This window comes from Fonsecaea nubica (assembly GCF_001646965.1).
Source record: "Fonsecaea nubica strain CBS 269.64 chromosome Unknown Scaff117, whole genome shotgun sequence".
Classification (NCBI taxonomy): domain Eukaryota; kingdom Fungi; phylum Ascomycota; class Eurotiomycetes; order Chaetothyriales; family Herpotrichiellaceae; genus Fonsecaea; species Fonsecaea nubica.
The window spans coordinates 70,591-95,821 of record NW_019173790.1 but is presented as its reverse complement, the minus strand read 5'-3'; the positions used below and the strand labels follow the sequence as shown (position 1 = coordinate 95,821).

Sequence of the window (25,231 nt, the reverse complement as noted above, 5' to 3'; positions counted from 1 at the left end):
TGTAGTGTAAGGGGACGACGAGATTTTAAACGGGGGTGTGGGGGGGGTGGGTAAGAGTTGTAGAAGAGGGAGGGATTAAGGGAGAGGGCTTAGAAGGGAAAAGGGAAAAGAGGGGGAGAATAGAGTAGAGGGGGGGGAAACGTACCCCAACGGTAGAAGTAACAAACTTTGCGGCGCCCGTGGCGCCCTCGTCGGACGAGGAGGTGTTGATGGGCATTTTTTCTTTTCTTGTTATCTTATTAGCGTCTGTCGTAGACGTAAAGTTGACGTCCAGTATGTACGAAGGTATATAAACTAGGTAATGGTCAGGTTTGTCGGCCACTGGCTGCGTTGCGTAGACACAGTGAGTGGCTCGATGGGTGGAATGGGTTGAAGTATTCATGGACATGGACACGCAGACTCGCAATGATGTCATTTCTTCTTTTCCATCGACCGCCCAACTTGTCCTTGGGGGCCATGCATCCTTGCTTGACTGGCCTGGTCCGGTGAAGAATACCTAGACCCCTGTTCCATGTCACCTCCAACCATGGCCCAACACGAGAGAAAAGATGTGTGGGTGTCGGCGTGGGATTGTGGCTGTGCACAGAGTAAGGTCTACATACCTCTGTGCGCATGTGCACCGTTCGTTGTATGTGTGTTTGCGAGACAGGATACAAGGTCACGGGTAATACTTATTTGGATACTTACTCCGTACCTGGGAAGATATTGTCCGAAAGATTTGTTTTCTGGCTTTGCATTGCGGCGCTGCGTGCAGTACTACTAGAGGACTCCACTATCTAGTATCTACAAAGTATAGAGAGGGGGGTTTTAGGCAAGTACCCAACAGATTCACTCTTTCGTCAGCCACTCTCCGGGGTATGGTCCCTTGAGCAGAGCCGTGATGAGTTTATTCCCGCTGAACCTCTGGACTCCTGATATGCGAGGTACAGATACAATGACGGTTCATAGCCTCGGTTGCGCATAAAAGGAAACCGCCTCCATTTCCACATAATCGTTAAAATCTTCTGGATTGAAGCGCGTGTGCGTCTCTCTCAATCATACTAACCCCCCTGCGCCGTGTTCAATGTCGTCGCCTTGCTGGGGTTCGTCCATGTCCACATTCTCATTCTCATCCCAGCCCGTCCGCAAGGGCGCCGCCTCCTTTTCAGGATCGACGCTTGTGATGAGGCTGGATTTCCTGTGCCAGAATCGTCCAAGTGGATTCCACTGCCTTTTCTGTCCGCCACGCCTCGAGTTATGCCACCGCCTCCATAAATACCAGCCTAGACACGATGTGACAACAATGGCACAAGTCGAGATGACAAAGTGATAAGCAACGTCCGAGGGTGCATTTCCGACCCTTCGGTCTACCACCTCAGTGTAGCCCAAGATGTGGCCTTGTCGATCCACTGCCGCGACGCGGAGATACCGTGGCATATCGGCCTTGATGGAAAACGACGTCTCAAATCTCTCCTTCCTGATATATGTCAAGTCCTGGAACGTGTCGTCCTCGGTCGCGTTCACACCCAATTGTATCTCTGTCTCGACCTCAGCACGGCCCTGGAGAACCCAGATATCCACCTCTGTCGCACCGTTCCAACTCACATATACTCTCTTGTCTCGCGGTCTGAGGTACACACTCGGCGGTGTTGAGGGCATCCCAACCCAAGACGAACTTCGAAAGGCGCGGTACGACTTCACCCATCCAAACCCCCAGAAAATTGACGGCGCAATGTGGACATCGCACAAGACTTGGCCCTGCGCGTCAAATTCCGTAAAGGCGGGCACATAACCCCAGCCAACAAGAGCATGGTCCGAGCCAGGAAGGAGTTGGACCGACCCCTGGCTCCCCACGAGCCGGTGGTCGGGATGCACGTATTCTCGCACAAGGCTGGCTGTCATCTTCTCGACGTCCAACGAGATCACCAATCCCCGACTATACTCCGCATTCTTAGACCGACTGTCATATTTTCCATTATCGAAGAGTGTAAGGATGTTGTTCTCATGCATCCTCGCATGGTGCTGGAACGAAAAGTTGGTCGCCCTTCCCATGGAAAGGTCTGTAAATTGGTTCTTCTTCCCGCCCAAGATCCAGAGTATGTCACCATGGGGGTTGATGCATGTAACAGTGTGCATGTAGCGTGAGGAGACATAGTAATTCCCCGACTCCTCATCCTTGTCGACACTGTTGATGTGGAAGAAGTCCCACGCCGTATGAGGGCTTTCACCGATATGCGCGATTTTGTGGCCCGAGGAGTCTGGACGCCGTGCTTCGGCCTCGATGGTGTGAAATGTGTCTTCGATGTCATAGTGCTGTGAAGCCCGCCACTCGAAAACCACCTCACCTGTCCCAATGTCTATCTCCTGGAAAATGCTGTCGTAGATCCAGCCCTGCCCAGCAATGCCAAACGCTGAAAGATTGGCAGAGGTCGGCTCATAAACCGTCATCAATGCTGTGCCATTGCGCGTAATTTTGAACTCATGCAAGTCTCCACCCAGGCCGATGGTCGGTTTCACCCTCTTATATACTTGATACGACGAGTCCAGCATCAAGTAAGAGCCTGTTCCGAAAGTCCCTGTGTCCGACCCTGTCCAGAATGTCAAGTAGTTTTGTCCACGATACTGTTGGACTTTAAAATCCATCGCTTGTCCATACTTGTCCTCCACCCAAACCAACTCTCCTCGCGAGTCCATGATCAAGGGCCCTGGTGAGGATACCATGTGTCCACGGGGCGACATGAACGTCGACCCAGAATGGCCGCAGCGTTTGTCCCATTGCACAAAATTCAACTGAGGAGCTGTTTGTGGACACGATTTGTATGATTGCTGCGGGTATCGCCCCAAAAGACCCCAGTCGTATAACAGAGAGGGATAAATCCGGTGGTCGGATGATCGTGATTGCGCCTTGTCCGGAAAATTGCAAAGAAGGACGAACAGGATGTGCTGATAGAGAAATAGAAACTCCCACATCCTGTCTGCTTTGCTAAAGGCAATACTGTCAACTAGCAAACCACAACAGTGCTCTGCAGAAATGGAGGCAGGATGGAAACACCGGGGAACCCGTTTTGAATGCGTTCATGGAAACATGTCTCGCATTGGAGAGAAATTCCAACTATAGAGGTCAATCAACTATGCACTGTCCCGTGCACCCCACATATATACAAAACAGGTATGTCGTGGTGTCTCGTCCGCGGGCCAGATGAAAAGCTGCAAACCCGGGATCAATCTCCAGCGGATGGGTATTCGTTATGAATTCCATCACTCAACAATAGCTCAGCTTTATGCATTGCCGAGAGTTGACAAGATACGTCATGTTCTATAGTTGAGCTCAACTGCGCTGTGGCGACGGTGGACCCTGCTGTCGCTGAACGATGGAGGCGATGCATAATGTGACAGGGCAAAGACAGTGAAAAGACGTCTTCCAAGTCCATCCAAGCATTTAGCGCTCGCTCTAGCATAGCAGAGGCGGGACGATGGCGGAGGCAAAGGATAGGTTCTCCTAATGTTGTTTGCAAAAGTGTCGCGTGCCTGGGTACTCATTCCGACTGTCGAGAAGCTGTGGGTGGACCTGGATGGAGACGAGTTGGAAGCATTTCCTTGAACGGAGGTCTTGGCTCACAGCGAAAGGGCCCGTTCTTCGCTTAGTTCCGAGCACATCGTCAAACCCTCGCCGATCAACGTCCCGAAGCATCCGTACCTCCCGAGCTCAAAGATAAGGCACTGTCTTGTGTGTTTCTGAGCAGTTGGGTGAGGTTAACAAAGAGACATCGAGTTCGCGCATTCGGAACTACAACAAGTTCTCCGGATGAAGGAACAGGGATCCACAACGCATATAACGACAGCGGAACATGGTGCTTGTAACGCCCAAGCATTCGAGGGATGCCGACTTGTCGGCAACGACAACCTTTGCGCTCTGGGCCAATGTCACTGCCGTTGCTTAGTACCAGTTATGCCCAGCCTCTCCGCGCTTTTCCTTGTTTGGATTCATCGAAACGATCTTCTGACCGGGTATCTGATCCACTGTGAACTGTGATTCAAATACTCCCGAGATCGCACGTTTTCCGAGTGCCGCAAATGAGTCGAATTCTACTTCCCCGTTGCAAGCTGCCCATTCCAGGCTTTTGGGCGAAGATCCATCCCCAAGATCGCTCCATCTAGTTACGACAATGGCATGTTTGAATAGTTTCAACGGATCGCTTTTGTCCTCTTGCATCCTCAATTCGATGAGATATTCTGTGGGGCATTCGGGACACCGTCGCATGGGACGACACTCAGAACACAGGGTGATAAGCGGACTGGGTCGGTGCATATGATATTGCACCTTTGCTGCAGCACCTGCGATGCCACCTCCATCCGGGGGTTTGGGTATGTGGCTCAAAGCACATTTGACAGCAGACATGAGATTGCCATCCCTCCAATGCGCGCATACCGAAAAGTATGGATGAAAATTGTCGCCGTGGGAGTAAAGAAGCCTCCGCAGCCCTGCCGGAGGGAGAGCAGGCGTGGCAAATGCCGAGCTGATCACCCTGACAAGCAGGTGGCCGTTGACTATGGTGTAACGAGTCTGGTGTGACCACTCTCCGTCCCGATCCTTGTATCGTCGTGACATTGAGTCGATGTGAATACCGTGCTCCTTTGAGTATTTTTGTGCTCGCAGAAGGAGTTGGACGAATGGGAAGGGTAATGAGCGACCAACGGTGATTCTCTGCCGCGACACCTTGTTCTCGGCATTGTAGGCATTGGGACAGTTGAATATCGGATTTGAGATGTTGGTGGGTCGCAGAACCTCTTGTCCTTTCTGAGTTCGGACGTGGTATATCACACATTGGAAGCACAGTAAGTGTTCCGGTAGCTGTTGATCCAGACATTCAAGAAACTTGGCTTTGGCGTCACGATTTTCCGGCGCATTCAAGGTTGTCCATGCTTCGACCCCAATCAAGTTTCGGAATGGCTTGCAGGAAAGGGCAAGGCTTGCTCTATCCGCTGGATCCAAGAGCTCTACGACTCTCTTCCAGATGGCGTCTGGGAGTTTGGCCAGGAAATCCGTTGCGGGTTGGGATGGGATTCCAGCAAACAGGAGTTGTACCTTTTCAGCAAGAGATTCTTCTGAGTCACGATGTGCTAAGCTATGCAGCATTTCCGTATGGTCCTTTCGCTCGCCAGTCTGAGCATCTCTTTCCCACTCGTCGGCAACACTGATGGCCGGGAAAGAAGCTTGTCGCCGTGATCGAGACTGTTCGAGACTGTTCTTCTTGGACCCCGCCCTGGAACTTCTGGCCGAATCGGCAGGACTTGCGGTCTTTCTGAGACGGGTGGTTGAGCTTGCCGATTTGTGGTCAAACTTGACATCGTTGAATCTCAGGTCGGAGATTGAAGCATCCCTTGAGCTCGATCGACTACTAGATCTTGACTTGAAAGGGTTGAAGAAGCCGAGCGAGCCTTTTCTTGGTACTGCTTCGGTCATTTCGAGGGAACAAGATCTTCAAGCCCTGGTGGCCTGAGTGCGCAAAGTAGATGGTGACTAGGACGTGAAGGCTAGCCTATTCAGAAGTACCATGTGGTATATGGCGAGAAGACCTCGGAGAGCGGCAGCGACAAGGCTGGAATGTACGGAGGTCAGTAGAAAGCTGTACCAAGCACATATAGTCCATGAGGGGATGGTTATATGGGCTTCGAGTGTAGCGAAGAAAAAAGAACTGCATTCCCGTTTGCGGAAATCATTAAGGAAAAGAGGAGGGCAGCGGATGCTGACTACTTGACCGGCAGCTGAGTGATCCAATGAAGAGAGAAGACGGCGAGAGTGAAGACGCAGTCTGTCGTCGACCTCCGCTGGAAGCCGCCGCAGTTTCAATCTGTCCAGTCAGACACGAGCAAAATGTTACATAATCAGTGGTTGATGTTCCACGTCAATGTGTGAGTCTGGGTTGATGAGCAGGTACAAAGCAAACCGTCGAATAAGCGAACCGATATGCTTCAGTCAACAGGGTTGATGCCAGAGCTCAAAGCAAAGGGCTGAGGTGGCATGGACAAGGATTAAGCAATCCGAGCAGATCATCAGGATAGGCAAACGCAAAGTCAGAAATCACATGCGGCACCTGAGAAGACTGCAGGCAATTTCCTGGAGTGACCGAATAATTTAAGAGAGACGCAGGATATTTAGCTAGTCATACAATCCAGAGGGAGTCAAATGGTGACAGCATAGCAAGTGGCGTTGGCAACAGGTGGAAGCGATATAATTTAATAATTGCCATCCAGCCGCTCAATTTGTAAACATCCATCGACGCTTCTCGAAGTCGAGTCACCGCGCGTCACTTTGTGCCTTGCGTTCTTTGAGCCCAACTTCATCATGGCTTCTTCCCACGCCCGACTTCCTTCTACGAGGTCATTTTTACATGTCAACAGTTCGAAACTATGTCTTCACAAACGGAGTCCCTGAAATGGTCGGCTCAACTCGTTGTTGCCCCTCCAAATCGTCGTCTGGCGGGCGACAAGATCACCTTGCCACAATCTGCCCTCGAAGCCTTGCTGGCTGCCGCACCTGTCGTATCGATCCCGGATCCTGCCAACAGGAACCTGACCTCCTCCTTTGACCCCTTTAATCCCTATTCTTTCGCCGCTGAGCGCCGTGCTCGTGCAGCCTTCGGAAACCAACAGCAGCAACTCCCTCACCCTCTCACATTCCGCATTGTCAATCCTCGCAATGGTAGAGCGGTGTTTGCTGGTATCCGGGAATTCTCCGCTGCTGAAGGGACCGTTGGACTGAGCAGCGGTCTGCAAGAAGCTCTGGGTATACAAAGCGCAGCGTCGTCTGCCTCCACCACCCGCGAAAGTACTCCGAGCGAGGATGTGATCATGACCAATGGCACAAATACTCCTAGAGGACCGACCGTCACCATACAGGCGAAGCAATTGGAAAAAGGCACTTATGTGAAGCTGAGACCGCTAGAAGCAGGATATGACCCTGAAGATTGGAAATCGCTGCTCGAACGTTACCTACGGGACAACTTCACTACCTTGACTCGTGGCGAACTGCTTGTGGTCCCCGGCGCGCGTCATGAGAAATTCCGTTTCTTGGTGGATAAATTCGAACCAGACGAGGATGGAGTGTGCATTGTTGACACAGATCTTGAGGTGGATATTGAGCCTCTGAACGAAGAGCAGGCACGCGAGACATTGAATAAAAGCCTCGCAAAGAAAAAGCCAGTGCACGAATCACAAGACGGCAATTCCATCGGAGGACTGCTGAGTCTGGATTCCGAGGTAGCGGGGAAAGTGCTGCCAGGACACTACGTCGACTATGAACTGAAAGACTGGGATCGAAAACAAGATCTGGAGGTGACATTGCAGGCTGAGGATGACAATGCCACTCTCAATCTTCTCGTGAGTCCCTTTTCCTCACATCAACGGTCAAAGCCTCGAGAGGACGAATACGTGTTCGGCGATTTGGGCACACGACCAACAAAGCGGCTCAAACTCTCCCACACGAGTGTCGACCTCGAAAACGCAGAGTACTTGAGCATTGCTGTTCACGCTTGGAGGGACCAGAACGACGACCCTGAGGACTCGGAACCCCCAATCTCATACAGTCTCAAAATCAAGGCAGGCACTGGGCAATTCGAAACCATGGAGACTTCTCCTCCAGAGCTCTCTCCAGATGAGGTACTATGCAAAAACTGTCACCAAGTGGTTCCCAAACGGACACTTCCGCTACACGAAGCATTCTGCTACAGAAATAACGTTCTTTGTCCAAACTGTTCAGGCGTGTTTCTGAAGAACTCGGATGCGTGGAAAAATCACTGGCACTGTCCTCATGACGAGGAACATGGCAACGATTTGGTCTCCCGTCAGAAACACGAATCTATCTCTCACCCACAGACCCCATTACAATGTCCAAATTGCGAATTTCAAGCTTTTGATCTTCCGATCTTAGCTCATCATCGGACGACGACCTGTCCGGGAAAGGAGATCCTCTGCCAATTTTGCCATCTAGTCGTCCCCCAACAAGGCCCTGAGGATGCTTCGTTCACAGACCCCGAGGTGCTGATGTCGGGGCTTACTCCTCATGAGCTCGCCGACGGTGCACGCACAACCGAATGTCATCTCTGCAATAAGATCGTTCGGTTACGAGACATGAAGACACACCTATTACTCCATGATCGGGAAAGGTTCTCCAGACCGAAGCCGAGACTTTGCTCTAACCAGATATGTGGTCGGACCATTAAACCCGAGGATGAGCCAAGGGTGCAAAAAGAGCAGCTTGGCCTGTGTAACGAGTGTTTTGGCCCGTTATACGTTACGAACTACGATCCCGAAGGGAAGATGCTGAGGCGAAGAATTGAACGACGACTGTTGCAGCAGCTAATGGGAGGCTGCGGCAAGCCTTGGTGTGGCAATGCAGACTGCAAGACAGGTCACAAGCATCTCAAAGGCGAGGACAGAGTTGTATCTGCCAAGGACGGTTTAGCTATGGTGAAACCTATCATCGACGATATCTCTCGTGGCGTTACGTCGTCCATGGTCTTCTGCGTCGATGAAGCTAGCCAGTCACGGCGGAACCTCGCAGCAATGTTGGCCGGCGAAGGCAACTACGAGTTGGCATGGTGTGTCAAAGCATTGGAAGAGGCGAAGGGAGACCTGGACCGAGCGAGAGACTGGCTTAAACACCGAGCTCCTCATATTGGCGAGGTTCTTTCGTGAAGCCAAGACGCTGACATGACATTTGGCTGCAGCCACGCCGAGGCATTACTCAGCAATCTAAAAATTCACCATTTGAGCCACGACCAGAACTCTCTCTACTGTCTGGGAAGGTCGTAAATGCATCTTACCGACTGGTCTACATGGAATTCGCCGAATCTTTGGCCAGGAGGAGTCATTGGTCTAGCAACCTCGGGCGCCGGAGCATGTTGCTTATCATTTCGAGTTTGTCAGAACGAGTGCATCGGACTCACCTAAGTTGTTTGGACACAGCCTTCTTTGCTTAACGCATTTAAGTAGCCAAGAAGAGCGAGACTGCAACCCCAGAGGCCAGCTATAGGAGTCTTAGGGCTGGAAGCGTCGCCTTGACACCTGAGCTGCCAGTCGTCACCAAGGCTATCTCAAGATCGGTAGGCGCTATTTGCTATACCCAACGCCATGCGACGCTCTGGCGGCCCCCACCAAACAGATACGTCCCGTGTCTTGGCTGTTACATCTAGTCACTATTCAGGAGATGGTACGCTTTCTCATTGCATTCAAGTCCCAAAATATGGGGAAATGGACAAAGTTTTTAGTCAGCTGGACTACCTAGTGGCACCAGTGGTATTAGGGCTGAACGCACTGCTCAGCGACATAGCCGCCTATACTCGCCAAGTCTGTCAGTCGAGGCATCTTGTCCAAGGTCTATACCTCGTTCTCGAGCGGTGAAGGGGTAGAATCTCTGGAAAGAGATTGGTCGCATCTCTCAAGGTTCACATTCCAGCATCACCCTCGGCAAGCAGGCGCGGTAGGCCGGAGTAGTCTTGGAGACATATAATGGCCATGGGAAGAAACAATGGCTCGTGTTGCTGAAGACACGCCACCACAACGAACCAAGTCAAAGGCTATCTGTACAGGCTCGCCTTCTAAAATGCCTGTTGCAGCCTATCGAGGTACATTTCACTTCGTCAATAAAGACGCCTCTAACCTGAACAAAAGGAATGCAGAAGAGGCCTTTTCAATCAGTTCTCATGTCACAAACAAATACTATCGCTGGGCTAAAAGCAATCTACATGACGCCAGTCTCAGCAATGCCATTTTTCCAAATGCGAATCGACGAGACGCGGACAGTGACCGCCACGTCGGCGAGGAGCCTTCTATACAAATGATATGCTGGCAACTCGGATCAGCCACCAGCACCTCCAGACATGACGCTGCTAATCGTCGCAGCTCGCCTGAACCTACCGACCACATGTACTCAGAGAGTGAGAGCGATGACGAGTATTTCAGACCAGAACTCTGGCCCGAGAGATTGGCCCGAGAGGAGACACCAACGCTACCACGGCAAGCCGACTGGGATGCCCCTGACTGGGCAGCATGCCCTCATTTTCAAAAGGAGGCACTAGAAATCTATCGTAACTTCTTCCTCTCCTTCAGCGGCATGGGTCCGCCTGGCAATTTCTCGCGCCAGTCCATGCAGCTTGGTTGGCGGAAGAGGGCAAACAAGCTCGTCACCGATAAGAAATGTCTGCACGGCTGGTATGCCAGCGTGCTGACGCTCAAGGCCCATTTCATGCAACCCGAATGTTACCAATTTCTCTTTCCGATGGCTCTGAAGCATCAGAACAGGAGCCTGATGTTGCTTCGAGAACACATACGCCAAGACACACAACCCTCGGAGAGCCTGATCATGTGTATATGGTGTGTCGCGAACACGGCATTCTATTCCGGCAACCTGGAAGCAAACGCCGCCCACGCGTTGGCTATGTGGGAGATTGTCGACAGCCTGGGCGGAGTCGACAAGCTCAGTCCTGATATTCAGGCCCAAGTCATTTTAGCGGACAACGGTCATTCCAGGTTCACGCTCACGAGACCACACCTCGATCGCACACGCTTCGATCCTGGATCCTTTCGAGCACAATCTGAATTTGCGGAATGCGGCCCCTTGCTGTCCGAGGCTGAATTTCAACGTTGGGATGAAACATTCCTGCTGCCCAACGACGAAATATCGGCCAACCTGGAAAGCTATGTTCATATGCACCGAGAATTCATGGCTGCACAGGGTCTGATCAGCAGGAGCCTCTTTGAGGGAAAGGGTGAGCAGGCAATCAACACCATGCTCAGCTGGATTTACCGTCGCCGTGCCGCGTTGAGCTCATGGACGATGAGCCTGTATTGCGACATAGCCGAGACCATCACGCCACGCACGCGTATCTCCCGCGCCGTACGTCGACAGTTGCAAGCATGCATTTGTCTAGCTGTGTCCTATGCAATGTCCTTTGTCTATGGCTTCACGCTTCCGCTGCGGAAATGGTTGCTCTACATTCCCATGCAACATCTGCGGCCGCAGCTTGAAATATTACTGAGCTACATGGCAAAGCGAGGGACACTACCAGCGACAAGAGCAAACTCATCCTCTATGTCGTCTTTTTCGTCGGCTCCTCTTGCCATTTCTCACCACGAATCCCTACTCTTCCTCTTCTTTGTAGGCGCCTGCGCAGAACAAGTCTCGGATGAAGCGGGCAAGAGGCCAGAGCTGCTCATTGACAGGAAATGGCACTCTACTCGATTTTGCGAGATGTCTCGAGTCTTGGGCTTAAGAACGTGGAAGGAAGCGCAGAGGATTCTCAAGAGGTTTGTCTATGGAGATGGACGTGTGATGGATCGGTTTGTGGAAGGGCTGTTTGAGCAGAGAGCTGAGCTGTGTCGGGGCGGGAGCGTTTTTGGGTAGGCAGTAGTGAGATTTGGTGTAGGTCGATGACATTGACGTGCATCAGTAACATACTTGATCATTTAGCTGTGTGGGATAATGAGCTAGCATGCCACGTTGTAATCATATCTGATTGAGTAAGCCCAGTCCTCCCCAATCCTCCTACTCCCAGGCCTAAGAGGGGCTACCATTCCAGGCCTCTCAGCCTCGTCAGGTCGCAATCCAGCATTCTCGCGCAGATGTTCTGGGCATCCGATTCACCACCACGGCTATCCGTGTTCGCTGAACCACCATCAGCATAGACCGTCTTCGTCCCCAGACCCTGGGCTGGTGGCCTGGCGGCCCAGATCTCCCCACCGGCCGCCTCCTCCAATTTGATCTGCTCCTTGAGGACGTTAAGGACCATGCTCTGGAAGGCCAGCACGCCTTCCTCGTGGAAAGGGTGCAAAGGACCCGTCTGGAAGATGCCGCGTTCGAGGTTCCTCTGTACCTTTTCACAGAGGCCAAAGTCCTCGTCGACGACCTTTTTATAGAAGTTGGTCATGCGCTCGTGCGCCTCGGGCGTCGCATGTGGTGTGTTGAGCCTGTACACGTCGTATTCCTGCCGCGTTGTGGTTGGTGAGATCGGGAGGCTGCGCATCAGGTGCATGAACCCCGTGCCTGGGTTGGGGCTGAAATGGCCACCCGGCCACACGTGAGTGGCCGACCTGCCCGCAAACCGCGTCGTGTCGAAGGCCGAGGTGGCGAGGATGGACGCCTTGGGCTCGCTGAAGTGCGAGATGTAGTGGTGCGGCGTGGCCGGGGAGACGTAGTATGTGTCTAGGGCGGTGGTTCGAGCAACGTCTGGATGTGCCGTAAGGCAATGGTAGCACTTTGAATTTCCTCGTGGATCAGCACCCCAAGGAACAAAATTGGCGGGGAATCACATTTCATTCAAGGGGGGCTAGGTGATGAATGGCAACAAGTACCTCGTACCTCGTTGTAATTGTCCTGCATGATCTTCCAGTTGAATTTCCCTTCTTTGGCCCATGTGAAATCGTACTCGACTGCGTCCCAGTCCACGCCCGAGTTCTCGAGGACTCCCTGGCGGTCCAGGTCGCCAAACTGCTCTGCCCACGAGATCTCGGGCGTCGGACGCGCATCCAGGTTGACGTAGACGAAGCCATTTCTGTCGACGTGGGTGTGGATGGGAAAGAGGCGGATGTCCGCAGCGTCGAAGTCAGGCACCGACTCGGGCGTGAAACGCGGGGCTTTGGTCAGTTTGCCGTTCAGCGTGTACGTCCATCCGTGGTATTTGCAGGCGAAGATTTGGGCCGTGCCGCTGGTTTCCTGCACGATGGGAAAGGCACGGTGTCTGGATCCTGAGTTTTCTCATCGTCCCGAAAAAGATGGAAGGAGAGGAAGAGAGACGGTCGAGAACAAAACCCACCTGCACATATTATGGAATCCCACTATGTCTCCTTGCTTGGCCTTGATAACGACAAAGTTGAAGCCGGCCATTTCGTACTGCACGTAGTCGCCGACATGGCGGTATCGAGCTTTGTGCGAGACCAGAAACCATCGCTTGGAGAAGATGGCACGCCTCTCGAGCTGGTAGATGGCTGGCAAGTGATAGAACCCGTCGGGCAATGACGAGCCAACATCGGTCGAGATGGTCTTTTGCGACAATCCTTTGATATGGAGTTGATGGACGACATGCGCCGCAGCTCTTGTTTGGTCATGGCTACCATCGCCGTCATCGACCATAGGCGCCGGCATATTGCTGGAGGCGCCTTATCTCTGATGCACTCGCCTACCTACAGTATAACATGGCCATCATTATAACGACTTGGGAGATGTACGAATAGCCCACGGTCAATGGTAGAAGGTGATGCCTTTGCCCGTCCAGGCAGTTGAGCTGCCAGCTGCTTCTCCATCCAGCTGCCTCAACAGGAGTAAGTATCCCCTTATCAATCCTCCAACCCACGGAACAAGGGGAAAGTCACTGCGCCTCAGCCCTTTCAGCCCTGCCAGCCATCCGCGCTCACGGACTTGACGTCGCTATTGACGCCTCACTTTCTCCTGAACAGCAGAGGTGCCTCAGGCCCTCGGGCCCACGTCGAACAGAAGAAAAATCCCAAATGGACCACATGCAGCACCCGCCCTCCAATCCAAAAAAGAAGAAAGCAAGAAAAACAAGAAGAGAAAAATCCAACCTGCGCCGCGCGCGACTGGCTCAGCCAAACTGCGGTCGTTTCCGAGGGTCGCCAAGGGCATCGCAAAACCCGCGTTTGTCCTTCGCGGGGTTTTGACTGCCTCATTCCATCCCAAAGGGTCGGTGTTCTCTCGCGCGCAGTCTTCTGTGTACGTGTGTATTCCCATTCTGGGCGGTCTCGTTCTCCTCAGCCCTTTGTTTGATGGCACCTTCAAGATGAGTCTACGAATATCGACGCTCGATCCGAACGAGCCCCGAGCACTCAAAGGTCAGTCGCCAACAGTATTAGAATGCCGAGGTTCCATCCAGTCCGTGTGTACAAATTACTTGGTCTGGTGGTGCGATATGATACGAGAGACTAACTCATGGACGATGTCCCTTTACAGATTGTCGAACCTGTAATAGGCGCCGGATCCGATGCGACCGATCACTGCCCACGTGTAAGAAATGCGCCCTCAAGGACCTGACCTGTCCTGGATACGGCCTGAGGATTCAGTTTGGGCAGGGAGTGGCAAGTCGAGGCAAACTCACGGGCAAAACGCTGCCTGTCCTGGAACCAGCTCCTCCTCCTCCTCAGCCGCCACCGCCTGCGTCCTACACCAAGGATAGCCCCAAAAGAGCGGCCCCTGGCGAGTTCTTGGATTCACGAGATGATGGCCTCGACTCTTTCTTGCTGGCAGGGAACGAGCCAATCACTGTGCCACCCGCTCTCCGCGACGCATTCCAACCCAGCTTCGACGAGACCACTCTCCACAATCCCTTTGCGCTAAATCTCGATCCGTCATCGTATACGCTGCCTCCGTATCTTCAAGGTAGGCCGGTTAGACAGCTGGTCCTCTATTACGACCATGTGGTGGCTACGGTCATGCCCTGGGTCGATGGACCGGAGAATCCGTGGCGGACGGTGATGATTCCTCTTGCCATGCGTTCGCCTTCGCTGCTTCTGGCCCTCCTAGCACTGTCCTCTGGGCACTATAGTACCAGGTCACAATCACCTTGGCCCGGGGACTATGACTTTGGGTCCAGCAGATACCGCGACCAAAGTTTGCGACTCCTTGCCGAAGACCTGCGAACAGAGCTCGCAGAAGAAGCGAGTGTGGATCGTCACGCTCGAGCCAGCGGCATATTAGCCACCATTCTGGTTCTCTGCAACCTAGAGATGATCCGAAGCGACTCGGAAACGTGGAGTGTCCATTGGAAAGCTGCTAGGACAATAACTCAGCGCTGGACGGACCCTAACCTTACAGCCACGGATCTCGATGAGACATGTCGCTTTCTGGTCAAAGAAGCCTTTGTCTACGACGTCTTTGGCTCATCCACCACGTTCGACGCTGACGGCCAGATCCCCGGCACGGTTTTGACCGAAGCGGACGCGCACGTCTTTACGGATTGGCTGCAGCTGGTCCAAGAAGTAACGTGCGCTGAAAGACGGCGCCATCACAATGCGTCGCCCAGCCAAGTGCCGCCAGACCTGGCAAATATGCGCATCCTGCAAGACAGGTTCGATTACGCACGAAATCGAACTCTGGAGTTCAGCAAGAGTCTTGAATTTGGCACACCGGGGTTGAATAGCGACTTTGTAGTACTGGTTGATATTTTTCACTACGCTGGGCTTGCATATAGCTTCCAGGCTCTCCTGGATCCCCAGGACTTTGCTCCCGTCATAGAAACCTGCATCAGCGGAGTCATGACGAAAATCGCCGAAATCCAGAACAAGGAGGCGTACCAGCACGACCTGGTATGGCCGTTGTTTGTCGTCGGAACACAAAGCAGGCTGAACAAGAACACACAAGCGTTTGCCGATGCAAAGCTCCTTGAGGTGATGCAGTCGACTGGCTTCTCCAATTGCTACCCAGCGCTCGAGTTTCTCCGGCGCTTTTGGAGGAGCGATCCCCATGTTGTGGTTGACTGGATGCAATTTGCCCGACAGGAAGCAAGCCAAGGTCTGAATTTCCTAGTCATATGAGCCTCGAGGCGGGACTTTGATGAGGAGAGAAAGTTCATCGAACATGCTGTTGAGTGGAATGTCTGGCAATCCTGGAAGAATCAGGTGTCCGTCAATCACATATCGACCGTCTCTTCGTCCTCGACACCAAAGAGAACCCGCATTGGGTCTTGGTACTCCATGAAGCCTAGAGCAGGACGGCTGATTCCATATCCCAGCAGTCTTTGTGCCTGGGGAGATAACCGCTTCGCCTTCTCAGGCGGCACCATCAGGAACTGATTCTCCGCCGGGCGGTAATAGGGCTTGCATAAGAAGATACCCACGGTCTCGCGAGACTGATCCCTATTCCGCTCGTTAGCCACGGAACTTGTGACGAGCTGCAGGAGTACTATGGACTTACTTGGTGATATTGGCGCCTCCGGCATGGTAAAGATTACCGACGAAGATGAAAGCATCCCCGGGTTCCAATTCGGCGGGAATTGCCTCGTGGTCATAAGGACAGCGATCGGGACCCCAGAGATGTGAACCAGGGATGGCGATGGTTGCCCCATTCTCCGCCGTGGTCTTTGTCAACGCTGTCACGCAACCCAGCATCATGGGCATGTCACAGTTGCGAGTGTGATAATCACTGCCTCAAGAGTCAGCTATGGTTTGAGAGATTCGAGAGCAGACGCGGCTCACCCGTCATCGCGGTGCAGGGCTTGCTGCCTTCCACCAGGGTTTACTCGGAACCCGACAGTTGAGGATATAATGGGTTTGGCATATACCGTCTCTTTCTGCTGTCCATTCCAGTACGTATACGTCGACGAGACCATCCTGTTGGCCACGTCGATATATGTGGGATTCGTTGCCAATTCAACGCAGCCATCGGACCGCGCCAGGAGGCCGGTAGCTCTCTGTGTCGTATGGGGGAAGAAACCCGAAGGATCAACCTTGTCTGTGTCGAAGTAGGGCTTCAGCTCGGTCTTGATTCGTGTAGCCAGTTCCTTTGAGATGAGATTCTCCACAATGACACCGCCATCACGTTCAATGATTGACACGAGGAGATCTGTCGTCGTGGCTGGATCGTTGGCATCACAGCGTGCAAGTGTCGGTTTAGCCAGCGGCGCATTCGATACCTCCGTGGGCTTCTTGGACACCACAGGCGTCTGAGCCACATCCTCAACAGCGATGGGCGCCATGGTACCTGTATGGAGAGCCCTTGTAAGAGCGGTAGAGCTGATGAATGGACAGGAGTAACCGGGCTTTGATACAGCAGTGACTGCGGACAGACTTCGCAACGTCTTTCCAGCAACAGGGCGCAGAATTGATAGCATCAACCCAAAGACAAGGGGCTTACTTCGCCCTCAACTTGCGGCGCCCTCTAGGATATTTATATATATACACCGAGCATAGTCGCATGTTACGACGTTGGGAAAAGGTTCGACTTCTCCTGTCTCCTGCCCAGGTTGGAACAGCGACAAGGCTAGCCTCTGAGGCCGTGGACTTCCCGGCCAGACTCCACGCTCCACGTCGTCTCTGCAAAGATGGGACTATTCGTACAGAAATGTCCCAAGATAGCAGGTGACTTGAGAACGGAAGTCTTAACTCCCCTTCCGCCTCCCGAGTCCCGGGCTGGGGAATTTCCGCTGGGTAAGCAGAGAGACACAAGATAGGTTGCCAGGGAATGCAATACCTCAACAGGCTGGTAGATGGAGACCTTTGGGGGGAATATCGACGCCTATCTTGAAGACATTGGTTTGAGTTCTCTTGGGCTGAGGAGATCTACTGTTGTTCTTATCCAATTCGACGACTCTTCCATTCGATCGAATTACACACGGCTTCAGGGAAACTTCGGTAGGGGAGGGACTTCTCCATCGACCAGCCTCATCGGGCAAGGGACGTATAAACCGGGGCCGACCCTTGCCCACAATTCAAGCCTGGTCTTACTCGGTTATGTCCTTTATGTACCTACCACGCTGGTACCTTACGCAGCAAACGCCAGCCAAAGACCGCACAGTGACCGCTGTTCCCTTCTGTACGAACGATGGGTCACCGGACCGACGAGGGGATCTCCAGGCTCTGCGTTGTCAGTCAAGGTTCAATGGATAACTCGACTCTCGTACCGAATGGGCTTTATGGTCCTTCAGGACAAGAGAGACTGTCAGCAACAATAGGGTGCCTTTTGGCTCAGAACCAAATCTCAAGCTATCGAACTCCAGACTAACCAATGCGGCTCGTCCCATATCCTATACAGATTATGGAGAGCCACAATCAAAGTTTCACCAGAAAAGAAGGTCCATGCCAGATCTAGTCCTGCGATAAGGAAGGCAGGTCGTAGTGTGGGACACACTCCTTTTACCGAGTGTCTATCATCAGCTATACACACACTGAAAGACGTGTGTTTCGCCTCCTCCCTCAGCCGTGGGCTATCTCGCCAATCCAGCATGCACAGCGCCTGATATGTCCCCCTCGGTCTACGATAGTGTGCATGATAAGCGTGCTACATGCCCAATGGATATCAGGATCGGGATAACGAATCCTCAAGCCACATGGCTGTCGCAAGGGTAACTGCTATTGTTCATCGACTAACCTAGCGAAGAGGGGGAGAGAAAACATACCCTGTCTTTAGTGACTTGCACTTCCTCCGCAGGAGAAGGCTTGTTTAACTTGATATCGACTCCTCTCTGATTTCAAATGGTTTCTATCTGGTCTTTTCCTTCGCCACGGTGAGTCCCGTTCGCAGCACTCGTCTCTGTCTTTGCCTGTCCTCAGAGAGTGGTTGGTCTTCGCCCCTCTCACCTCCTCACTCACCCGTTCAACATGAAGGACGAGACGATCGAGTATGTGGCGGAGGATCTGGACGCGACAACCACGCTGGAGGAGGCCAAATCTATCAACAGCGATGATGCCCTGCTCATGTCCATGGGCAAGAAACCCGAGTTGCGACGGGTTTACAATTTCTGGACGTGTGAGTGTCTTTCCGATGGCACTGCGTATGTACTTTTGCTGACAACCGATCATAGTATGCTCGTACCAGATCATGATATCGTGCAGCTGGTCGTGTCTGGTGGTCCTTTACTCGACCATCTTCGACGTTGGAGGCCCGTTTGCTCTGATCTGGGGCACGTAAGTAGCATCGAGTCTTTCTCCTGGACTATTGCGGCATTGTGTCTTTGACAATTGATATTCAGGCTTTTCGTCGCTGTAGGCCAGACTCTCCTTATGATGTCCTTGGCTGAATACTGCACCATCTGGCCGACAGCAGGGGGCCAGCAATATTACGTCCAGGCCGTGGCAACCGGCAAGCTTCGTCCCATCTTGTCGTACCTCGTGGGCTGGGCAGTCATTGTCGGTGAAATCAGCACGGGATCGAGCTGTGCGATCAACAGTGCTCAAATCATTGCGTCGTTTGTCGAGGTCACACATCCGGATTTCGCATGGAAGGTTCGTACCAATCAATACAACAATTTCCAAGTGAGACTGGACACTGACAGATACCCCGGGCAGCCCTGGATGACATGGATCATCTATACGGGATTTCTCATCGGTCCCATCGTCATGAACTTGAAGCAGTCGTACGTATATCTTTCTTGCTGATTTTCCATCACTCTTCTTCTCTTCCTACCTCGATACCCCTAGGCGGAATGGTCCCTTTTGCTGATATCAACTACACACAGATGGCTTCCGGGAATGAACATGGTTGGCGCCATCTGGACCATCGCTGGCGGTGTCGCGTGGGCCATTGTCTTTGGCGTCATGGCGCCCAAGCACGACGCCAAGTTCATCTTTACAAAGTTCATCAACAACTCGGGCTATACCAGTGCTGGCTGGGTCTTTATCATGTCCTTCTACTCTCCCATGTATGGCTTATACGGCACCGATGGGATGATGCACCTTGTATGTGCCCCATTCTGTGGGGGTGTTGAGGAGTAATATGCTGATATGGACGATACACAGGTTGAAGAGATGAGAAATGCTTCGAGGGATGCTCCGGTGGGTTCTATCTTTCTCGAAGGATATGTTTGTTACCGCAATGCTAACCCTGCCCCAGCGCGTGATGGTCTGGTCCATGATTTTCTGCAGCATCACCAGCTGGCTCGCCGCGCTCTTGATGCTTTGGACGGCTGGCAACTGGGAAGAGTACATGCTCGGTATGCCTGTTCCCTACGTACTGTCCTCGCTCCCACGTCGTCCTGTTCTAACACTTGGTTCTCCACCTAGCATCCCAGCCCTACATGAACTGGTGGATGGACATCTGCAACAGCGTGTACGGCGGCGGCGTCTTCTGCGCGCTGGTCATGATGGGCCTCAACTTCTTCATCATCGTCGGCACCAACAATGCCGGTTCCCGCCTCGCCTGGAGCATGGCTCGCGACAAGGCGTTCCCTTACTCCGACTACTTTGCCCATGTGAGCGAGAGGTTCCACATTCCCCTGAGGGCCATGATTGCCATCTTGGTCGTGGATCTGGTGATTGGTACGTTGCTCTTGTTTTTGCCATCTCCGTGTCAATTGCTGCGACACGTCGGTGGTACTAAGTGTGATGTCTTGGTGGAGGAAGTGATCGATGCTGACCAGAGAGTTGAATACAGGTCTTATTGTGCTGGGTAGCGATCTGGCTTTTCAGTCGATCATTTCTGGCGGAGGCGTCACTTTGCAGATTGGCTATGTGACGCCTGTTATTGTGGTGCGTGTGATCCCTCTCCCTGGTTTTTTTTCTCCCTGGTCTTTTTTCTCCCTGGTCTTTTTTCTCCCTGGTCTTTTTTCTCCCTGGTCTTTTTTCTCCCATGGTCGTCCTTCTCGTCTGCCGCACTCAACGCGCTGTCATATACGTTTCTACAACCCTATCCTCCCTTCTGCCTATCGATACCCTCACCAAAGCAGACCGACCCTCGTCTTCCTGACCCTCTGACCCTCTGTTTCCTTGTCCTACTCTTGCTTGGCTGGTGCCCGTGTTGACCACTGCTACAGGTCCTCGTGCGCGGGCGCAAAATCCTCCCCCCACGACCACACTTCGACCTCGGCCGATGGGGGTACGCGGTCAACATCGTGTCGGTGTGCTGGTCGCTGCTCATCATCGTCATGTACCTGTGCCCGCTGTACGTGCCCGTCACGATCCCCACCATCGACTACATGAACTGGTCGTGCCTGATCGTCGGCGCCACCATCCTTTTCCCCGGCATCTACTGGGTCTGGCGCGCCCGGTTCCGATACATCCGCGACGGCAACTCCGTGCTCGAGGATAATCTCGTGTGGATCGACGGCGTGGCTGTCGCGGGCGCGGACGCGTTGGGTGGGCGTGGCCGTCATGGGGGCAAGGGGTCGTGATAATGTACGTGTAAAGCGGTGGGAGGTATGGAAATATGGTCACGACTGGGACAAAGGAGACTGTATAGGTTGCGGGCAAGAAGGTATAGAGTCGATAATACAGCATCTCTCTATATACCACCTCCAGTAAAAGAATGAAACACGATCCGTGGATTCTATGCCGAAAGACAATTCGTACGAGGTATATGTAAGACTTCTATTGCTGCGATCTAAATCCTAGGAGGGCGATACCGTGTGTCCTGTGATACCACAAAATAAACCGCTGTTTCTTTCAGATAGCCCGTCTATCCATAGCCCTAATCGATGGTGAATGAAGAGAACAGAAACGCCCGCCCACTCGTATACTTGGAGAACTCCAGTCGGACCGGAACAAAGACGGGTATATCGATCCGCAGCCAGAACCAGCTCGAACGGTTCATCATGACAACAAAACTCCGACGCTCAAAGTCAAGATCGAGACAAAGGACAGCATGTCGGTGCCCGCTCCAAATCTAATCGCTCCATTACTGCTGGTCGTGGCTGTAGCCGTGGCGTTTGCCGTGTCGATCGTGGCACTGGCCGCTGTGTTTACCGCCGAGGGCTTGGGCTGGTCGGACAAGTCGAGGCCCAGGAACAAGGTCTGCGCGCAGAGTTTCGGCAGGCTCTCGGCAAACGCGAGCTGCTGGTCCCCAGGGCAGCCCAGGACGCAGCCGATCAACGGGTCGTCCGAGGGGGAGTAGCTTTCACATTTGCATTCGTCGAGGGCGGATCCCGTCTCGGTGCCGTTGCAGTGGTTGACGGTCGGGTAGGTGCTGACGCAGTTGTCGGCGCACTGGCCGAATTGGGTGCTCGATTGGGCACGGACGAGAAAAGGGAGGAGGAGAGAGGTGGAGAGGAGGAGCAAGGAAAGGAAGTCACTTAAGTTGGAGCGCATCCTCGTCTCTCCTCTTCCAAGCCAAGAAAAGGGGTTATGTCTGAATAGGCTTTCCTGCAAGAGAGGAAACCACAGGTTTCTTGAGATTGAAGATGGGTCCCTGAACAAGAGGAGAATATGAGAGGAAAATATAATATGAAAGAGCCGCAGAGGGCGGAAAATAGAGACACGTCCGTGTTTCTTGGGTTCTGACCCGGGTTGGGCCTGATCCCAAATTAGGAACCCACAAGGCTGGGGGCGGGCGGTGCGTGCTCAGCTCGCTCGCTAACCAAGGCTGACTGACCGGGATCGGTCCTCGGACTGCGACTGAGTGCGTGGCCTATACGACCCTACTTCGTACGAGGTACACTTAGTAGAGACCTTGAGGATCGGACCGCCGCTGGTATTGTAGTGGCTCGAGTCGACATCAAATGCGAGGTACCAGTGAGCGGGTGGGTGACGGTTGATCTCTTCTTTACCCCCTGTGGTGCATGTGAAAGAGGCTCAAGAGCGCGGCGAGACGGTTGACTGCGGTATACTTTCTGGGTGTAGCAGTATGTGCGCAGGTTGCCATTGAGAGGGAGAATACCTCTGTTGCGCCTGAGAAGTTCAGAGACAGGACATCGACGCAGCATACAGAAAAGACATGGCCTGGTAAGAGGTTGATAAAAGAGGGAGTTGTGCTTCGTTTTTGTGGTTGGCGGGCACAGCGGAAACGCGGGTAAAAAAACGCGACGTCATTGTTGCGACTGGGCGAGAATTGTTCAAGGCAGCTTTCCACACTGTACATCCAGATTGACATCTTGTCTTCGTGTTCTCCTTTCGTCAAGTTCTGTATGGGTCAGTGATTGCGAGGCACTCTGCTTTCCGTCTTTGATGCGCTCCTTTTACCTCTTTGGCCGCTTTTGTGGCCAAAGGGATTTCCTGGTCTTTCGATTCACGAGCCGCGTCCGCATCTTGCACCGTCAACAGCCCTTCAGCAAATGGACCAGAAAATACAGCCTCAAGGACCCCCGACAGCGGCGCACCCCGTCCCTTCTAGCCGCTGCAGTCGCTCTTTCTCCGGCAGCCTTTATTCAGCTCGGGGAAGAAAATGAAGGTGGCAAGACGCGAGAGATCAAAATGCTGGAGGTGTCCAGGGAGGAGATCAGTAAAAAGGTTCCCGACGACGCCTATGGTCTCCGCCGACTCTACAAGACCGTCATCTATGTCCTCGACCAGTGGATATACGAGCCTCTTGCCACGAGCCTGCGCTTCTTTCATCTGCTCGTCATCTTTGTCCCCGTCATTGTCGCCATCCCCGCTGCGTTCTTGGGTCCAAGGAGAAAAGATCACGATAACGAAAGAGTCGGGACAATATGGTGGTATGGGTTTCTTGTGAACGCCATGGAAAGAGCAGGCCCTGCTTTCATCAAACTTGGTCAATGGGCTGCGTCTAGGAGCGACATCTTCCCCGCTGAGATGTGCAGACAGATGTCGGAGCTGCATTCCAATGCGCCCGCTCATTCTCTCCGTCATACTATCAAGACCATATCTGAGGCATTTGGCGGGAGGTCATTCAACGAAATCTTCGAGGAATTTGACGAGAAGCCTCTCGGTGTCGGTGCCATTGCCCAAGTCTACAAGGCCAGGCTCAAGCCAGACCTCGCCAAGCCAGACGATAGCGACCTCGAGGCCATAGACAAACACAGATTGAGGGATCGAATCAGGAGGAATGTAGACGCCCTTGTCAAGTCAAGCCCACAAAGGGTCCCTTCAGCTTATGTCGCTATCAAGGTCCTGCATCCAAAAGTCGAACGCAATGTTCGGCGAGATCTCAAGATCATGGGTGTCTTTGCCGCAATCATCAATGCTATCCCAACTCTCGAGTGGCTTGATCTCCCGAACGAAGTCCACAACTTCGGCGAGATGATGAGGCTGCAGTTGGATCTCCGGATAGAGGCCGCAAACCTGACCATCCTTCGGAAACACTTCCAGCATCGAACTACAGCATGGTTCCCCTTTCCATATACTGATTTTACCACTCGCACTGTCCTCGTCGAGGAGTTTGCCCAGGGCCTTCCACTTGCAGCTTTTCTAGAATCCGGAGGTGGCGCGTTCCAGAAGGACATTGCAAACGAAGGACTCGATGCATTCTTACACATGCTTCTGATAGACAATTTTGTTCATGCCGATCTTCATCCCGGCAACATCATGGTCAACTTCTACAAGCCAGTCCATCCTGACATGGGACTTGATGTCAAGTTACCCACCTATATGTCTCGACAAGACGCATCACAGCCAGCGACAGCTTCCGAGATCGACGAGTCCGAGGCAGTTCTGTCGCGGCTACGTCCATATATTGGGCAAAAGAGGGAATGGCTGGCTGCTCTGGACCAGCTTGACAAGGAGGGGTACATACCACAACTGATCTTCATCGACACAGGCCTCGTGACGGAACTCAACGCGAAGAATAGAGCCAATTTCCTGGATCTTTTCCGTGCCGTCGCCGAATTCGACGGCTACAAGGCTGGGCATCTGATGATTGAGCGTTGTCGTCAGCCTGATGCCGTTATTGATGGTGAAGTGTTTGCCCTCAAGATGCAGCATCTCGTCCTGGCCGTCAAGGGCCAAACCTTTGCCCTGGGCAATATTAAAATTGGTGACGTTCTTTCTTCAGTCCTCGGAATGGTGCGGGCCCATCACGTCAGGATGGAAGGCGACTTTGTGAATGTGGTCATCTCAATTCTGCTTTTGGAGGGTATTGGAAGGGCGCTGGATCCCGACCTCGATCTTTTCCAGAGCGCCCTGCCCATCCTGCGACAAATCGGATCTTCCGACCCTGGAGCCGTGCTCAAGAGCTTCAAGGAGGGCGACTTCTCCTTACTGAAGATCTGGGTGGGCCTCGAAGCACGAAGATTTTTCCAGGCCAGCGCGGAAAGTGTCGAGATGTGTGTCAAGTACGACTTACTCAGCCCCAACGTGTGAGCAGAAAGCCGCAAGCAAGCTTCGAGCGGCAATGTCTACCTTCGATCCAACATTTTGCCCAAGTCAACACACCAAAACTCTACTCAACCCACGCTGTATAGCTCCTCTTACCCCCAAATCTCGGCGATACCAACTGGCATCTGGTGCCGACTGGCACACGGATACTCTCCTTCTAGGCATTCTAGGCGCAAGAAAGACGACTCAGTGCCGGGAGGAGGCAAATCTCGTTCGGCAATTGTGTATCCGAGCTGCAACTCACGAGACAAAGATGACTCTCGCTGTAATCATAGTGGACTGATTGGGCCCTTTTTCTCTGGCTCGGTCGTTGACTGAAGATCCAGAGTCAAGTCAAGAGATTGCTCAGGTAAATGAGCTGTGGAAAGGCGACAAGGCGAGCCAAAGCGACGGCGTCTGCTTGTCCCAGGTCAACCCCCCGGTTGAGCTGAAGGATGTTCTATACATAACCACGAGCCCCTGGTATATACTGACTCGCAGACCACGCCCCCACGGCTCCTGTCGCTCTGGCATGCACCGAGGTGGGCTGATATCCGGTCTAGACACT

The 25,231-nt window shown here is 53.0% G+C and overlaps 10 protein-coding genes across 10 annotated transcripts; 5 read left to right on the top strand and 5 right to left on the bottom strand.

Moving 5' to 3' along the window:
- Positions 1-1,035: 1,035 nt before the first annotated feature.
- On the bottom strand, positions 1,036-2,673 carry AYO20_10653 (hypothetical protein; the record flags this gene model as incomplete). Its single annotated transcript, XM_022648909.1, has 1 exon — positions 1,036-2,673. The coding sequence occupies one exon, from the start codon at positions 2,671-2,673 to the stop codon at positions 1,036-1,038; it is 1,638 nt and encodes a 545-aa protein (XP_022495146.1).
- Positions 2,674-3,916: 1,243 nt separating this feature from the next.
- On the bottom strand, positions 3,917-5,443 carry AYO20_10652 (hypothetical protein; the record flags this gene model as incomplete). The annotated part of the gene is made up of 1 exon (XM_022648908.1): positions 3,917-5,443. The coding sequence occupies one exon, from the start codon at positions 5,441-5,443 to the stop codon at positions 3,917-3,919; it is 1,527 nt and encodes a 508-aa protein (XP_022495145.1).
- Positions 5,444-6,390: 947 nt separating this feature from the next.
- On the top strand, positions 6,391-8,676 carry AYO20_10651 (hypothetical protein; the record flags this gene model as incomplete). Its single annotated transcript, XM_022648907.1, has 1 exon — positions 6,391-8,676. The coding sequence occupies one exon, from the start codon at positions 6,391-6,393 to the stop codon at positions 8,674-8,676; it is 2,286 nt and encodes a 761-aa protein (XP_022495144.1).
- Positions 8,677-9,508: 832 nt separating this feature from the next.
- AYO20_10650 (hypothetical protein) lies at positions 9,509-11,383 on the top strand (the record flags this gene model as incomplete). The annotated part of the gene is made up of 1 exon (XM_022648906.1): positions 9,509-11,383. One exon carries the CDS (start codon positions 9,509-9,511, stop codon positions 11,381-11,383), a length of 1,875 nt encoding a protein of 624 aa, XP_022495143.1.
- A 163-nt stretch (positions 11,384-11,546) lies between these two features.
- On the bottom strand, positions 11,547-13,120 carry AYO20_10649 (hypothetical protein; the record flags this gene model as incomplete). The annotated part of the gene is made up of 3 exons (XM_022648905.1): positions 11,547-12,205; positions 12,331-12,716; positions 12,792-13,120. 3 exons carry the CDS (start codon positions 13,118-13,120, stop codon positions 11,547-11,549), a joined length of 1,374 nt encoding a protein of 457 aa, XP_022495142.1.
- Positions 13,121-13,772: 652 nt separating this feature from the next.
- Positions 13,773-15,522, top strand: AYO20_10648 (hypothetical protein; the record flags this gene model as incomplete). The annotated part of the gene is made up of 2 exons (XM_022648904.1): positions 13,773-13,824; positions 13,943-15,522. 2 exons carry the CDS (start codon positions 13,773-13,775, stop codon positions 15,520-15,522), a joined length of 1,632 nt encoding a protein of 543 aa, XP_022495141.1.
- A 95-nt stretch (positions 15,523-15,617) lies between these two features.
- AYO20_10647 (hypothetical protein) lies at positions 15,618-16,682 on the bottom strand (the record flags this gene model as incomplete). Its single annotated transcript, XM_022648903.1, has 3 exons — positions 15,618-15,843; positions 15,902-16,129; positions 16,183-16,682. The coding sequence occupies 3 exons, from the start codon at positions 16,680-16,682 to the stop codon at positions 15,618-15,620; spliced, it is 954 nt and encodes a 317-aa protein (XP_022495140.1).
- Positions 16,683-18,303: 1,621 nt separating this feature from the next.
- Positions 18,304-20,810, top strand: AYO20_10646 (hypothetical protein; the record flags this gene model as incomplete). The annotated part of the gene is made up of 10 exons (XM_022648902.1): positions 18,304-18,451; positions 18,507-18,609; positions 18,675-18,927; positions 18,991-19,058; positions 19,161-19,380; positions 19,441-19,476; positions 19,535-19,634; positions 19,705-19,959; positions 20,075-20,169; positions 20,454-20,810. The coding sequence occupies 10 exons, from the start codon at positions 18,304-18,306 to the stop codon at positions 20,808-20,810; spliced, it is 1,635 nt and encodes a 544-aa protein (XP_022495139.1).
- A 418-nt stretch (positions 20,811-21,228) lies between these two features.
- Positions 21,229-21,723, bottom strand: AYO20_10645 (hypothetical protein; the record flags this gene model as incomplete). Its single annotated transcript, XM_022648901.1, has 1 exon — positions 21,229-21,723. One exon carries the CDS (start codon positions 21,721-21,723, stop codon positions 21,229-21,231), a length of 495 nt encoding a protein of 164 aa, XP_022495138.1.
- An 855-nt stretch (positions 21,724-22,578) lies between these two features.
- Positions 22,579-24,669, top strand: AYO20_10644 (hypothetical protein; the record flags this gene model as incomplete). The annotated part of the gene is made up of 1 exon (XM_022648900.1): positions 22,579-24,669. One exon carries the CDS (start codon positions 22,579-22,581, stop codon positions 24,667-24,669), a length of 2,091 nt encoding a protein of 696 aa, XP_022495137.1.
- Between the last annotated feature and the right edge of the window lie 562 nt (positions 24,670-25,231).